The 13,671-nt window shown below is 44.9% G+C and overlaps 1 protein-coding gene across 3 annotated transcripts in view; it reads left to right on the plus strand.

The window, feature by feature from the left end:
* Window positions 1-1,995: 1,995 nt before the first annotated feature.
* The window catches only part of LIN28B (lin-28 homolog B), a gene marked incomplete at both ends in the record, with an annotated part of 83,966 nt that continues 72,290 nt past the window's right edge, over window positions 1,996-13,671 (plus strand). The window contains 2 exons of one of the 3 annotated variants that reach the window (XM_082758081.1): window positions 1,996-2,029; window positions 6,763-6,950. In XM_082758081.1, coding sequence (XP_082614207.1) covers window positions 1,996-2,029; window positions 6,763-6,950 — 222 coding nt within the window. Of the gene's footprint in view, window positions 2,030-6,294; window positions 6,326-6,762; window positions 6,951-13,671 lie in introns of those variants that run through there. The other 2 variants (XM_082758083.1, XM_082758082.1) reach the window with 2 other exon arrangements.

Raw genomic sequence — 13,671 nt, forward strand, 5'->3', positions numbered from 1 at the left:
GACTTTCAGTAGGAAAGTACTGAAAATAAAATACATGCCAATCAGTTTCCCATTTAAACTATCTGGTTCCAACATGAGTTCAGGCTTTTCTATGCTAACATCCCTTGTGGCAAGTTTTGTGTGTCGTATTGGGAAGCAAGTTATTACAACTACTTTATAGTAGTTGTAATCTGTAATGTACATGTAATATGTACATGTAACATGTACATAATGTAATGTAAATTGTAATGTACATTAAAAAATGCCCCCTTCTACTTAATAATAGTAATAATAATAAAGAATTACACCCCCTTCTACTCACATGTTTATGAGTGTTTTCAAATATGCAATGCTTAACGTATATTTTGGAAGAGTGATACTGGAAACAAGAATAACTTATTTGTGCTGTTTTCTGCTACAGTTTTTAAGAACTGTGCTTTACCCCTTCGAGTCCCAGCACTACTCCCCTAAATATTTATTTTTAATCCCTTCATAAACTGAAGCAGACTACATGTCAAAGCCAAGAACGGATCCTTTACTCTATGCTTGCATATTTCATTATGTTGCATAAATAATGCAAGTAAATCTGAAAGACACAAAAGCCACATAGCCACAGGTTGGCAGAACAAAGAAGCAGGCACAGAGATTGGGCTTCAGTGCTTGAAGGTGTAAAAGCAGGGTTAGGTTCAATACAAAGCAAAAGTCCACACAATTCTTGTGGAAAACTTAGTTATTAGTAAAGAAGAGGAACAGAATTCACTTGTTACAGTTGTTGCACTGAAAGGAAAGATAGTGCCATCCCATTTTCCAACTTCTGGTGTTTGTAAAGGACTCAGGATAGCTGGCTGTAGGGGAAAAGGAAGTTAGGGAAACTTGATTCTCATTTGTCCTTACCATTCATCTTCAGGCTTTGCCAAGTCCTACTGGGATATCCTATTTTTTTAGGAAAAAGGAAAAAAAAAAAAAGGCAGAATAACAGTCGGGGCATGCTCTTAAAATGGGAAAAAGATAAATCTCAGATTTCTTAAGGAGATTCAGGCTTACATCAAACAGGAGGATAATGTGTGCTTTGGATGGGTTTTAGTTAAAGTGGATTAATCAAAAGGTAGCAGAGGGAGGGTGATGAGGACAGGCTTGTAGCAGGTGAGTTTGTGCATGCTCCTATCTATTCATCTTTCATTTATTAAACAAACTGGATAGCCGAAGTAACAAGCTGACTTCAAAAATAAGGTCTTTTCCTCCATGCTTCTTACCATCTGTGGCACTCGCTTTCTGCATGATATTTTTACAATTTGATATTTGTACATAATTAGACCGTTCTTAGCTAGAACAAAAGTACACTTTCCATGGAGCTTCAGCAAAGCCAAACATCTGTATTTTATGACTAATTGCTTTTGTTCTCCTGGAGACTTAGCGTGTAGCATTATCACAAATTATGCTCTGCGATTCTATAGCTGATGTAATTGAAAGCATTTTTGTATTGATACTCACAGATTCGCAATGAGTTACAGTTTTGACCATGGAAGAATGCCAAAGAATAATTCTTACTACTTTTTAAATCATATACAGCGTATGACTGAGTGCTTAATTTGTACAATTTAAGCGTAGTAAAGACAAGAGTCGCTAGTTCTTAAGTTACCTATTGCGATTAAATATTGATAAAGGAAAAGAACACCTTCCAATATCCTGCAAATCTGTGTCTCTTCCCTCTGCTGTCATCAGCTGCAGAGCTTTTATAGTAGGACAATGCTTTTAAGGATGCTTTAAAAGAAGAGGGGGAGAGGGAGTCGGCTGGGTTTTATGCCATGTCTCGGTTATCTCTTTGTGGTTCTGATGAGCTAGGTAAGTCTGGCACAGTTAATAAGTTTACAGGTCACTTCACAGAGTCAATGCGCTGGCATTTTATGGCCTTTTAATGAGCCGTTAAACTGGAGCAGGGGTAATTAAATATGGTACTCGGGTACAGCGTACACAGCACTGACTCCGGCTCTCTGATTTTAGGTTCCTCGGCAGACGATGAGGTCATTCAGGAAGGTCTCCTCAGGCTCAGGTCAGTCTCTGCTACAGCTCCTTGCGCGGCTGACTTTGTGAAACCGAGGCACTGCAGCGCTGGCGCCCCGCTGCCTCACGGCGCGCCCCGCGCGATGCGTTTTCCTGGAAGGAAAAGCGAAAAATCAGTAATTTCCATTAATTTCCCCCACGGGCTCGGCAGCTCGGGCTGCACCCTGAGCGTCGTGCGGGACACGCGAGCCCCGTGAGGGGTGCGCGGGCGGCGCCCCCCGCCCCGTACCTGCCCCGCGCCCTGACCGAGGGCTCACCGCGGCCCCGGCGCATGCGCGGGGCGGGGGCGCGGAGCTGCCCGCGGCGAGGCGCTGCGTCGCCCCGGGAGGCGGCGGGGCCGTGCCCCGCGGGGGCGGCTCGGGGCGGGCGCCTCGCCTCAGGCTACGCCGCCGCGGCCGGTGGGCGGGCGCTGCCCAGGTGAGGGGCAGCAGCGGGAGGCGCCCCCGGGGCTGCCCGCAGCCGCGCCGTCGGGCAGCCCGGCGGCTGAGGGGTGGCCGTGGGGCGGCTGTCCCGGCGGTGTGCTGGGGAGGCGCGGCTGCAGCCGCAGCTCCGCTTTGCAGTGTAAAGCCCGGCGCACGGACACGCGGGAGGGTGCCCGGGGGGTGCCCGGGGCTGGGGGAGGGATCCGGCTTGGGTTGTGTTGTGAGGGACGGAAGACGTCGGGCTCTGGGCTTTAAAAGCGCTGGGAGGGTGACGGATTGGAAAACCGGCACCGCTCGGTTACAGAGTTTGGAGTGAGCTCTTCCTGTGCGTTTGGAAGGACAATGATCCAGCCCCGTGCCATTGTCTTTACCGAATTAGCGTCCCATTAGCGAAACTTCAGAATAGAAATAGCTCTCGATAGGTGAACTATTACCATTCAGCCCGTTTTGGCTTGACCTGGCTTGTTCTGTAGGATTTTCCCCCTTTATCCTCTTGCTCCCCCCCAACCTCCCCGGAAAAATGTATGGCTGATTCTTAGTGATTGAATTTTGGGATTTTTGGTAAGATGTTTGTGCTCTTTAGTTTTCTTTCTTTTTTTTTTTTCCTTCTTTTTTTTTTTTCTTTTCCTTTTTTTTCTTTCTCTCTCTCTCTTTTTTTTTTTTTTTTTTTTTTTTTTTTTTTTTTTTCGCGGAGAGTTCCCAGCTGGCAACAGCTCTCTACCTTCCACAAAACTTGAAAGGCTGATGTCCCTTGCAGGAAATGAATGAGTCGATAACATCTGACACCAGTGACCAGTCCAGTGACCCCAACCTTAATTCCACTAATACTGGAGGCCTGGAAATCTCAGTAAAGACCCTTCGCAAATCCCCCCCTCCATTTTACAAAATCTCCATTTATTTTACAGTGCGAGTACATGGTAACAAATATTTTTGCAATCAAATAATTTTGCGATCAGTTTTCTTAGTTTTTCATTTATTCATTGAAGAACGTATCGTGATAAATTTTAATTGAAATGAAACTTGCTAACAAAAGACTTTCTTTCTTTTAAATGTAATGAACTCAAACGGCTTGTTTGTGGCTGTTTAACTAAAATTGAAGCCTCCGAGGTGTTTTTCTACCAAAAGTTGGTGGAAGAAATCCGTCTGAAAAAAACCTGAAGACTCTGAAAACGGGGTTGAGCAGGATGTGCTGCCTCTTTTTTGAGGGGGTGCCGGCGAGGGCTCGTCCCGTGGCAGCTTGCCGTCCCGCACGCCCCCAGCAAGCGGTGGGCGCACTTTTATCGCCAGGTAGCCTCGGTTTTGCGTTCACGGCTGGGGTTTCACGCGTGTTAGCGTCTCGTGCGTTTATTATCTATTAGAAATGGTCACGGCCGTAAGACCCGAGCCTATACAATTACTGCTGATTGAATATCGTAAAATAATCGCCGAGGCGAAGGGGGGGGAGGCTCCGTGCCCGGAGGAATGGTGTATTGCCGGGCGGGTCAGCGTAGGAAGTCGACCTCCTCTGTTGAAATAACCCGTAGGAAATTTACGGTTGAGGACTGCAGAGGAATGCCAGGATTTAGCGCTGCTGCTCCCCTCGCCCGCCCGCTCCTGCGCCCACGCCGCTGCCCACCCGGGCGTGCCTTGCGCCCGGCGCTGCCGGCCGGGGACAAAGGGCGCAAACGGGACCCGGGGGAGCTGAGGAGGAGGATTTCGGGGGATCCGAGGAGGAGGATTTCGGGGGATCCCGGTGCCCTCCCCGGCCGCGCCGCCCCCCGAACACAGCAAGTGCGCTGCGGGTGGGTGGGGAGCGCAGGGGCGGCTCAGCCGCAGCGCCTCGCGGCTCCCTTCACACCTTGACGGCAGCGAGCGGAAAATAAAGCGGAGCGCGCTGAATTGGTGCTGGAGGTGGTTGGTGGTTTTTGTTTTCCACGCTCCCACAAGACGGCAGGGGCTGGCGGGCTGCGGGTGCCGCGGGGGCGCGCCCCGGGCAGCACCAGGCGGCCGCGCCGGGCTGGGCCCCCCCGCTGGTGGCCCGGCCCCGAGGCAGCACCGCCCGGGCAGCCCTGCGCGTCTTCTCTTTGTCTGCTGCCTCCGGCTTTTTTTTTTTTTTTTTTTTTTTCCGCCTTCCTCCTCTCTAGCAAATCCTTTTCTCTGGTAGCGCCCCCTCCTTCCTCCTCCTCCTCCTCCTCCTCCTCCTCCTCCTCCTCCTCCTCCTCCTCCTCCTCCCCCTCTCCTCCGCGCTCCCGGGGAACAATCGCCGCCGCCTGAGGTTCGCCCCAGCCCTAGGCTCGAAGACCGGGCTCTTATTTAGGAAGTCATTAATCACATCCCCTCCCCCGGAAAGAGATGGCGGAGAAACCTGTGAAGTGCAATTCCTCGCCCCGCTCCCCCTCCCCCCTCCCGAAATGTCCCGAAGCGCGCCCCCGGCCCGGGCCCGGGCCCGGCGGAGGTGGTAGCGCGCACCCGCGGCGCGCTCCCGCCCGCACGGGTGGGCACGGCACGGCCGGGGCGCGGGCACCTGGCCCCGCGCGTGCCCGCGCGGCGGGGTCCCGCGGCCCTCGCTAGGGGGGTTGGGGGGCTGGGAGGGGGCGGTGGGGAGCGTGAAGAAGCGAGCGGGTAAAAAGGGAAAGGCAAAAAAAAAAAAAAAGGAAAAGGAAGAATAAAAAGGGGAAGGAAAAAAAAGGGGGAAAGGAAAATAAAAAGGGAAAGGAAAAATAAAAAGGGAAAGGAAAAAAATGGGAAAGGAAAAATAAAAAGGGAAAGGAAAAAAAAGGGGGGGGGAAGGAAGAGAAAGGGGAAATAAAAAAAAATAAAAGGGAAAGAAAAAGAGGAAAGAAAAAAAAGAAAACATTAAAAAAAAAAGGAAAAGAAAAAAAAAAGGGGAAAGAGGACAAAAAAAAAAAAAAGGAAAAAAAAAGGGGGTAAGGGAAAAAAAAGGAAAGGAGGCGCTGGAAATTCGGCGTTCATTCATAAATTACCGCGGCGTGTCAGCCCGCTTGCAATGGCGATTGGCTGCGCCTGCCTCTCGCCAACCCCTCCAGGATCCGATGCGAAATTAGTAGCAAGAAAGCATGTAATTGACAAAGTCACGTGTGCGCAGGGGGCCAGAAACCGAGCGCGAGAGAAAGGGGAAAATCCAAAGAGGGAACGCACATTAGACCATGCGAGCGAAATTTGGGATCGTTCAAAATCAGGATGTTAGGTTAATGCAGAAGACCGCTTCGAGCCAAAGGGAAAGTTTTCATCTCACGAGTTTGGAGCAGAGGGCCCGTGGGGCAACATGGCCGAAGGTTAATTCTCTCTTTTTTTTTTTTTTTTTTTTTCTATTGTTTTACTCTGATTTTCGCTCGCTGCCTCGCTCGCTCTCCCCCCCTCTCCCTCCCTTCTCCCCCCTCCCCGGCTCCCCCCTCTCGCCGTTCCCCCCCCCCCCCTTTTTTTTTTTTTTTTTTTTTTTTTAATCGGCCCGCGCAAGGGGGCTTGCTGCAAACCCATTGTTACGGCTCTCCAAAACTGTTCCGTACCGCCCACTCCGATTCAGGGCTGGAGAAGCTTTCAGGGGGCTATTGTTTGAATTGTTCCTGTTTGATTAAGCGCAGCCGCGGTGGTGGGATGAGAAAACGCTGGTACACCTGTCCCAACTTTAATCGAAAGTTTATTCCGAGGAGGGATGGATGCGCGTTGCAAAATAGTGGTTTCCGCGCGGCGTGTGCAATAAGCCAGTTGTGCAATCGCCCCAATTTGGCTTCTCCTCTCCCTTCCACCCCTCCTGAGCCGGCCTCCCCCCCTCGCCCCCCGCTCCTGCGCCCTGCAACGAGAGACTAATTTGGCTGCGAGTTGCTCTTGAGCTATGGGATCGGTCTTAAAGCAGCAATACTCAAGTAAAGTATCGCCTTCTGCGCTGTAATGTGGCTGAAAGATGGAGTTAAATGGAAAAATACACGTATGTAGCGAAACGTGGGCTGCTGCCCTGTGCAGGGCGAGAGGGAGAGCCTCCGCGCACGGGGTTTCCTCTCTGTAACCTCTGGTGATTTTATTATTATTATTTTAATTATTTTTAACGCGTTTTGGGGAGAAGGTTGTTTATTTTTGAATTTAGGAGAAAAAAAAAAAAAAGCTCTTTTCGCAGTTTGTTTTTGATTGCGTTGTGTTCGCTTTTTTTTTTTTTTTTCTTCTGTTTCCTCGGAAGTAACTCCTTTACACAGTGGCCAAAGGATGTTACCAGAATTTAACTCTGCTTTGCATCTTGTCCCCCCCTCTCTCTTTTCTCCCCCCCCCCCCCACACCCCATCCCCCCCCGCCTTTCCCTCTTCCTCAGCAGGGGCGAGTAAAGGTGGAGAGGAGCCCGGGAAGTTGCCGGAGCAGGAAGAAGAGGAGGAATCCCAGGTTTTGCACGGAACCGGCCATTGCAAATGGTTCAATGTGAGAATGGGATTCGGGTTCATCTCCATGAGTAACCGAGAGGGAAGCCCCTTGGAGTCTCCAGTTGATGTCTTTGTACACCAAGTAAGACCCATTTTTGTCTTCCATCTCTGCCTGCCGCTTCTGGTTGAGCTCAGTGGGGCTCCGGTTTCACATGGAGAGAAGTAACCTGTTTTTTCCTAGGCATTTAGGTACATCTGTAATTAAAAAGTCGCCTTAGGTAATTGTTTTGTTGGCAGCACACAATTGGAGTAAATAAGATCGTTAGATTGAGCACAGCCTCTGCAGCCGAAGATTTGTGCAAAAGGATGATGTTGTTTCCTCGTCTCTTACTCCTCAATTTAAAAAATTTCCCGTGTGATTTATTTATTTTTAAATGCTACATTTTTCTTTTTAACCACGTTTATAATTTGTCACCCCACCGGTCGGGAGCAGATACGCTTTTCCTTGGAATCTGCTTGAAACTAAAGTCAGAAAGGGATAAATAAAGATCTTTTCCTTTAGGTAACGTTTGAATGCATTTTAAACGCTTTTCTTGTAAACCTCGAATTGTTTTTTAAAAGCTCGTTTGAGATTAGTTAGTGCAATTGAGGCATAATTATACTGTTATTTTGCAGTAATTCAGGCCTGAGAGTGTCCCCGTGGTGATAAACTGAAACACGCGTGTGGTTTGTTTGGTTGATTTTTAAATATTCCTGCCTAGAAAAAAAAAAATGTAACGATTAAGGAGTCAGACCAAAAGCATGGTCTCTGTAGGGCTGTTAGAGAAGAAGCCCGTGGCCATTGTTTTTATTTTTAAGCATACCAGCATGAACGGTGTTGCTGTTGTGAATGTGGAAGCCTGTATCTGAATGCCTTCAGGTGAAGGAGTTTCAGATGCAGGCGGCTTGTAAAATCGTAAGCTGAAGGGAGCTTTTCCCAAGTTCTGCAGCGTGGTTTGTGGGGAAGGCGTGTGTGTAGACCTCCCCTGGTCCTTGTGTTAGTCTCCAGTTGCAACAGCGCTGTTTTGAATTTCACCGCTCTCCTCTGCGATCAGGGAACAGAGGAGCAGCATCTGATAGGTGAAGAGACCATTTTGGGCTTGGCTAGGGCCATGTTAGGGAGGCAAAAAGGCATCTTAACTTTTTACGTAGTTGTCCATTTTCTATGACGTTTGCAACTCAGGAGGGAGGGTTGTTGCATGACTGCACAGGGAGCCCGTTTTTCTGTTCCATTTGGTGGCCTGGCTTCATTTTGTGCTAGCTTTCACCAGGTTTTTTCGAGCAATGTGCTTTTCATGAATTAATATAAAGGTGACTAAAACTTACAGCGCTTCTGTGGCGTGTGGTCTTGCTCCTTGTGGTGGTGGAATGGATTTCTGACCTCGGCGTGTTAAACATCCCCCATGCCTAAGGGCCTGGCCATCAGTATTTGCTGTTTGCATTTGGAATTACAGACAAAGTGTGGAATTAAGTAGTGAATTTATTGAATTCTTACGCTTCTTGCTTTGTACTGGCATAGAGGTGCCACCCGCCTTTGCTACTACTTTTTTTTCCTTTACGAATTGAATTAAGTAAATACTTACTGAAATAGGATTGTTTGTCCTCCCGTTTCCCCCTCACCGTCTTCCCCTCTTTGTACATTTTTAAGTCACGACATTGCTCTTTATAGTTCTGTAAATTTACTTTATGGTTTATTAAAAAAACAAAACAAAACTATTTTTTCATCTAATTTTACATTAATGCATGTTATTCTTGTTGCTTCTCAAATAATAGAGAACAAGCATTTAAAGTACAGCAGCGTTATTAATAAAAAGATACGTTTGGAAACAATGATATTAGAACTGTGGAAATAGAAAGGTGTTGAACTGCATGATGAGGTGATACATTTAAGTAATATTAGACAAGGTATGGGTGTACCTTGGTGGGCCACAATTGAAAGTAGTCATAGAAAAAAAATTTGGAAAGTCTGTGGTAAATTTGGATTTCTGCTGTGTTGTGCCCACTCCGCTAAAGGATGGAACCTTCTACATGAAGGGAATTTTAGAAGTGTTTGTTAACAATTCAGTAATCTGCAATTTGCCAGTATTTTTAGGTGTCTAAGATATGTCGTGGTGTAAAATGCACTGAAAACCAGCACGTTTTGTTGCACAGGAACTGTGCACCTCAGTCATTCTGAGTGTTTCTTAGAGCTATGTTTTACTGAGCGCATTGATTAATATCCCGTAATGGATTACTCCTAGAACAAAGCAAGTATGTTTCTTGCTTTCTTCTTCCTGATGAAACCTGCAATGTACATAAACTTCACGTTGACATTATCTTCTTTCCATCAGTCCAAAGCAGAATTTTTCTGTTTAAAGAAATGGAGAGAAGCAGCATATATTTTGGTTCAGAGTACGTTTTGGATAATTCATACTGGTATACAGAATGCTTTGTGTTAGCTGGCTACCTGACCGATGGTACCAGTAGCAGCCAGAGCATAAAAATGCCTTTAAATCAGTAATGATATTTAACAGTCGGCTCCTACAACGGAGTAGGCTGCTTGATTGGACCCTATTCTTATTAGTCTCATTTGTTTGAAAAATTTAGTCATGTGAAAGGTTCCTTTCAAGGCAAAGACATTAGTTTATTAATCTGTCGAAACAAAATATTGCTGTTTAAAGCTGCTTTGAAAAGAGTTCATCGTTTAAGTGCGCATGCTTTTCTGCGTGCGATCACCCATTCTGCAATGTTTGTATCTACGAAAATCATTTTATGGAATCAGGCGGTCTAAGTAGAAGAAAGAAGCTTCCACCTTACTCAGTCCAAGTCTGGTAAAAGCTGGTTTGAACCTAGCGACAATATTTTTATTGCCTTATCTTACCTTTCCTTGGTGAGGTTATGCTCAGTTTATGAGAGCTTGCTGTGAGCAAAAACATCTTGAATGTGGAGTCAAAATTCTTGTAATAGTTTAAGCTCATTATATCTAGTTTTTAAAGCTTGCAGTGAATGATTTTTCTTTCTTCCATCTTGGAGTTCCCCTTGGTTGTGTGCAGATTGTGGTCATATTTTTCTAAAGTCAGTGCTTCACTAATTAAACAATTATATTGATATCTATTTTTAGCAGACAATGCTTGTGTTTAAGCCCCCTCCTTTACTCAGTGAAAATTCTGTTCATGTAACAGCTGCAGTATTGAGTTTTTAACTCTCCCTTTTAAGTCCTTCCTACAGCACTAATCATTTTGATTGATCTACTCTGAACTACCTTTAGGTTGTTGTTACCCTTCTGGTAATGAGGTACCTAGAGTTACAAGCATCATTTCAGGCAGAAACATGTCAGTGATTACATATGTGCATCTGCTGTTTGTGTAACGTAAATAAGGTACACCCATACATTTACACTCCTGTCTTTTATTATTTTTTATTTGCTTTACTCTGATGGTTTGTGTCATTGCCATGTACTGGAGTCATTCAGTATCGTATAACAATTACAAGTTTTTGAGACAACCCATGGCAAATCCAGCAGCGTGCCTAGTCCAGTGTTTCTTCCACAAAAAAAAAAAAAAAAAAAAAGTAGCAATGTCAGTCCCTTGTAACTCTTAAATACAAGGACTGTGCACCTTACTTAATTTGGCTCAGTATTGTATTTTGGATTTTTTAATAGGTTAGCATGGAATAGGTAATATAGATTAATTCTCTTTTATGATGTGAATGTTACACATAGTTATGTGTAAACAGCTCTTGATTTTTTTCTTAAATTTAACAAGGGGTGAAACAGACTGGAGAGGTGAAGTGAGCAAAATTTCTTGTGATGCACATGGGGAAAAAAAAAGGTTTTCATTGCTAAGAACTAATAAGAGTTTGAGCTTTTATAAAATCAGGATGTTTGCCTTACTGCATGCTCAAAATTGTACACGCAACTTCTCTACGTTTTTTGAATGCTGGTGGTAAAGTGTAAATGCTCTGGATTCTGTCTTTTGCATATATGTTGCATGGATCATGTCAGAAACCTATACTTTTCTTTGTTAAGCATAAAGCACATACGTTAAAGGTGATACTGAAGGGAAGGGTACCGTGTAAATAGATGCGATTAAATACGTTTGTGAATTTCAAGGGTTATAATTTCATGTTCTGTGTTATATGTTTTTTCAGTGTGAGATGGGTTGATCAGATTAGAAAATGTTTGCTTGGACCTTACTGCAGTCCAAAATTCTTACCGCATTCAGGGATTGATCTAGGATTTCTGAACTGGGACCTTAAAACGTGATCCTTCTTTGGGATGCTCTTTTATGAGATGGGGAGAGGAAGGAAGGGAGGAGCAGCGTGCAGGAGTTGGTGTATTTTGTTTTCTCATTAAAATGAACATGGCTGGTTTGAAATTTCTCACTTTCATCTGAACTTTTACTGTTGCTGCAAGTTACTGTTGTTGCAAGATCTGATAACAATAGAAGAGAGCCTTTTCTTTTTGCTTCTTCTTGCAGTGAGTCTTTCCTGCACTGTTCTGAACTGCACTTTAGTTTGTATATTGTAAATTTTGCTCTTACAGGTACTTGCAGCAATAACATAGAACAAAAGAGAGAGGGAAAATTACTGAGACTGTTGGGGTATGATTATAAGCACAAGAATAAAGGGAAAATTAGACTCCTGAAAAGTCTTTTTTTTCTTTTTTCTTTTTAATTTGGCCAAACATCCTTTTTGATGATGAATCAGGTGCCTAGTCTTTTAGATCCTAATGTTGTAGCTATACTACTTTTTCTAGGATAAGGTTGAGCACGGCATAACACATCGAACACTGTTTCTAATGCTGTGACGTGATTCTGTGCTTTCACAAGGATGAATTCATTCATTCAGCACATCTTTTCCATTTTTGCATTGCTATGGTAGAAGCCTGTAAAAGCTACTTAGTTGTTCAGGAGAACTGGAAGTTCTGGGTGAGCAAGTGAGATCAATATTGCTTCGCTCTTTGTTGTTAAATGGCACATACCAATGCCTGTTTGAAGTACACAAGCCTCCATGCAGCGTGTGTTGTTCCAAACTTGCCTCCCTTGACTTCTGCTGGGGACCAGGCAAACCCGGTCCTAATCAAAACAAAAGTGGCTATCAGGGTTTAGACAGGGAAGCTGAGGAAGGAAGTGAATGTGGAATAACCGTGTCTGCAGTGAGCATGTATATAAGAGATCTGGCAGAGATCAGACCTGTGCTGAAGACGTGGGTGTTGAAGTGCTCGGCAGCCCCACCGCACATAGTCTATGGTGCCGGAGGTCGGGGACAGGCTTTGGCACTCAGCAGCTGTGTTGAGGCATACAGAGAAAGCTGATGTTAAATTATGGGGACTGTGGATTTGTGGTGTACTGCAGAACAGCCTTGTTTGGGATTTTAAAAATTTATTTTAACTACTAAGTAGTCTAAGCCCTACATTTCAAGTCCTACCTGTGGACGCATAGACAGATGGCAAAATACTTCGCTAAGAGTTTGAATATTTAAGACAGTTGACTGAAGAAACTTCTGGTATCTAAGTTATGGAATTGCCATCTGTGAAAATGCCTTCCAGATTTCATCTATTTACATCTAAAACCAACATTACAGTGCATTTTTATCTGTAGATATATGTAGTATTTAAGCGAGAAGTCCCATTAAAGCTAAATGGTATTGATTGGATTTTGCTGAACAAGTTTAAATGTTTACCAGCAAAAATCACGAATGCTGTAAAGACAGAAGCCTGCAATGGGACTATTTTGTTTTAAGGGAGGTCTCCTTCTTTGACAGAGCAAACCCTTCCAGACCATGCTGTCCTTTTCTCCAAGACTGAGGAAGTTGTGCACGGGGGTTGGGATACTGGAAGGAAGAGGATATTTTGTCTGGGGCACAAACAGAAGATACCAAAGCAGATACATGAACCTAAGCTAAAAGGAAATGAATCGTCAAATTGGGAAAAATGTTATCATTGCTTGTCCTGGTTTGCAGCTAGATTATTAGGGTTGTAAGTACATCTAAGCCCGTTCTGAATTTTGTTTCAGATGCTGTACAAATACGCTCTCATCTAAATACTGTTTAATCTGTTAGCCTTACGTAACCCATTTCAGTAAAGGCCTGTTGTCTTTTCCCTACTGATGCCAGTAGAAGCAAGATCAGGCCTGTGAAGTTTCATGGAAGTATATAAAAGAGAATTTAAAGGTTTAATTTAAGATCTTAGAAACCATTTATGATGTTTCTTAAATGAACTCAAATAAGGATATACAGTCTTTCATTCATTTATGTCTTTCATTCCCTGTATGTAAGGGTGTTTTTTCCTTTCTTTAAATCAGCTGAAAGTTATCACTGCGGATACAAAGTTTTTATGACTGATAATTAGCTCTTGTTAAGGGATGGTTGTCCCCTGGACTAGAAGCTTTTGCTTGCTGGTTATCCCTGGTAAAAGCAGTGAATCCTTAAATTGCTTTTACGTGCGCAGAGTATCAGTCATCGCCTCTGTGTGGGGGCTGGGAAGTGCTTCTGCTTGCGCATATTTAGTTGGAGTAATTGGTGTCCAGAGTTTTTCTCAGGTTATGCTGGCTGGTCATGACTTAAAACGAGGGTTAACTCCTTGGGAAGTGGCTAGAGTGAATTCCAGATCCCCACCCCAGCGATGGCTCAGCTGCTTGCAGAGCAGCTGTGGAAACTGCTGCAAGTTTTACAGTCTGCTGTATTAAGGAAAACTGGCACTGATTTTGATTTCTCTTAACATGCAAAGCTGTAATGTGCAGCAGGTCAGCAGCTGCTCTGCAGGCAGCTGAGTTGTCTTTGCAGTAGCAGTGTGGTGAACAGGTGGAGGTTGAACCTCCTACAGCCACCCTTCGTAGTGGGGGTCC

The sequence above is a fragment of the Aythya marila genome (genome assembly GCF_965140915.1).
Source record: "Aythya marila genome assembly, chromosome: 3".
Taxonomy (NCBI): domain Eukaryota; kingdom Metazoa; phylum Chordata; class Aves; order Anseriformes; family Anatidae; genus Aythya; species Aythya marila.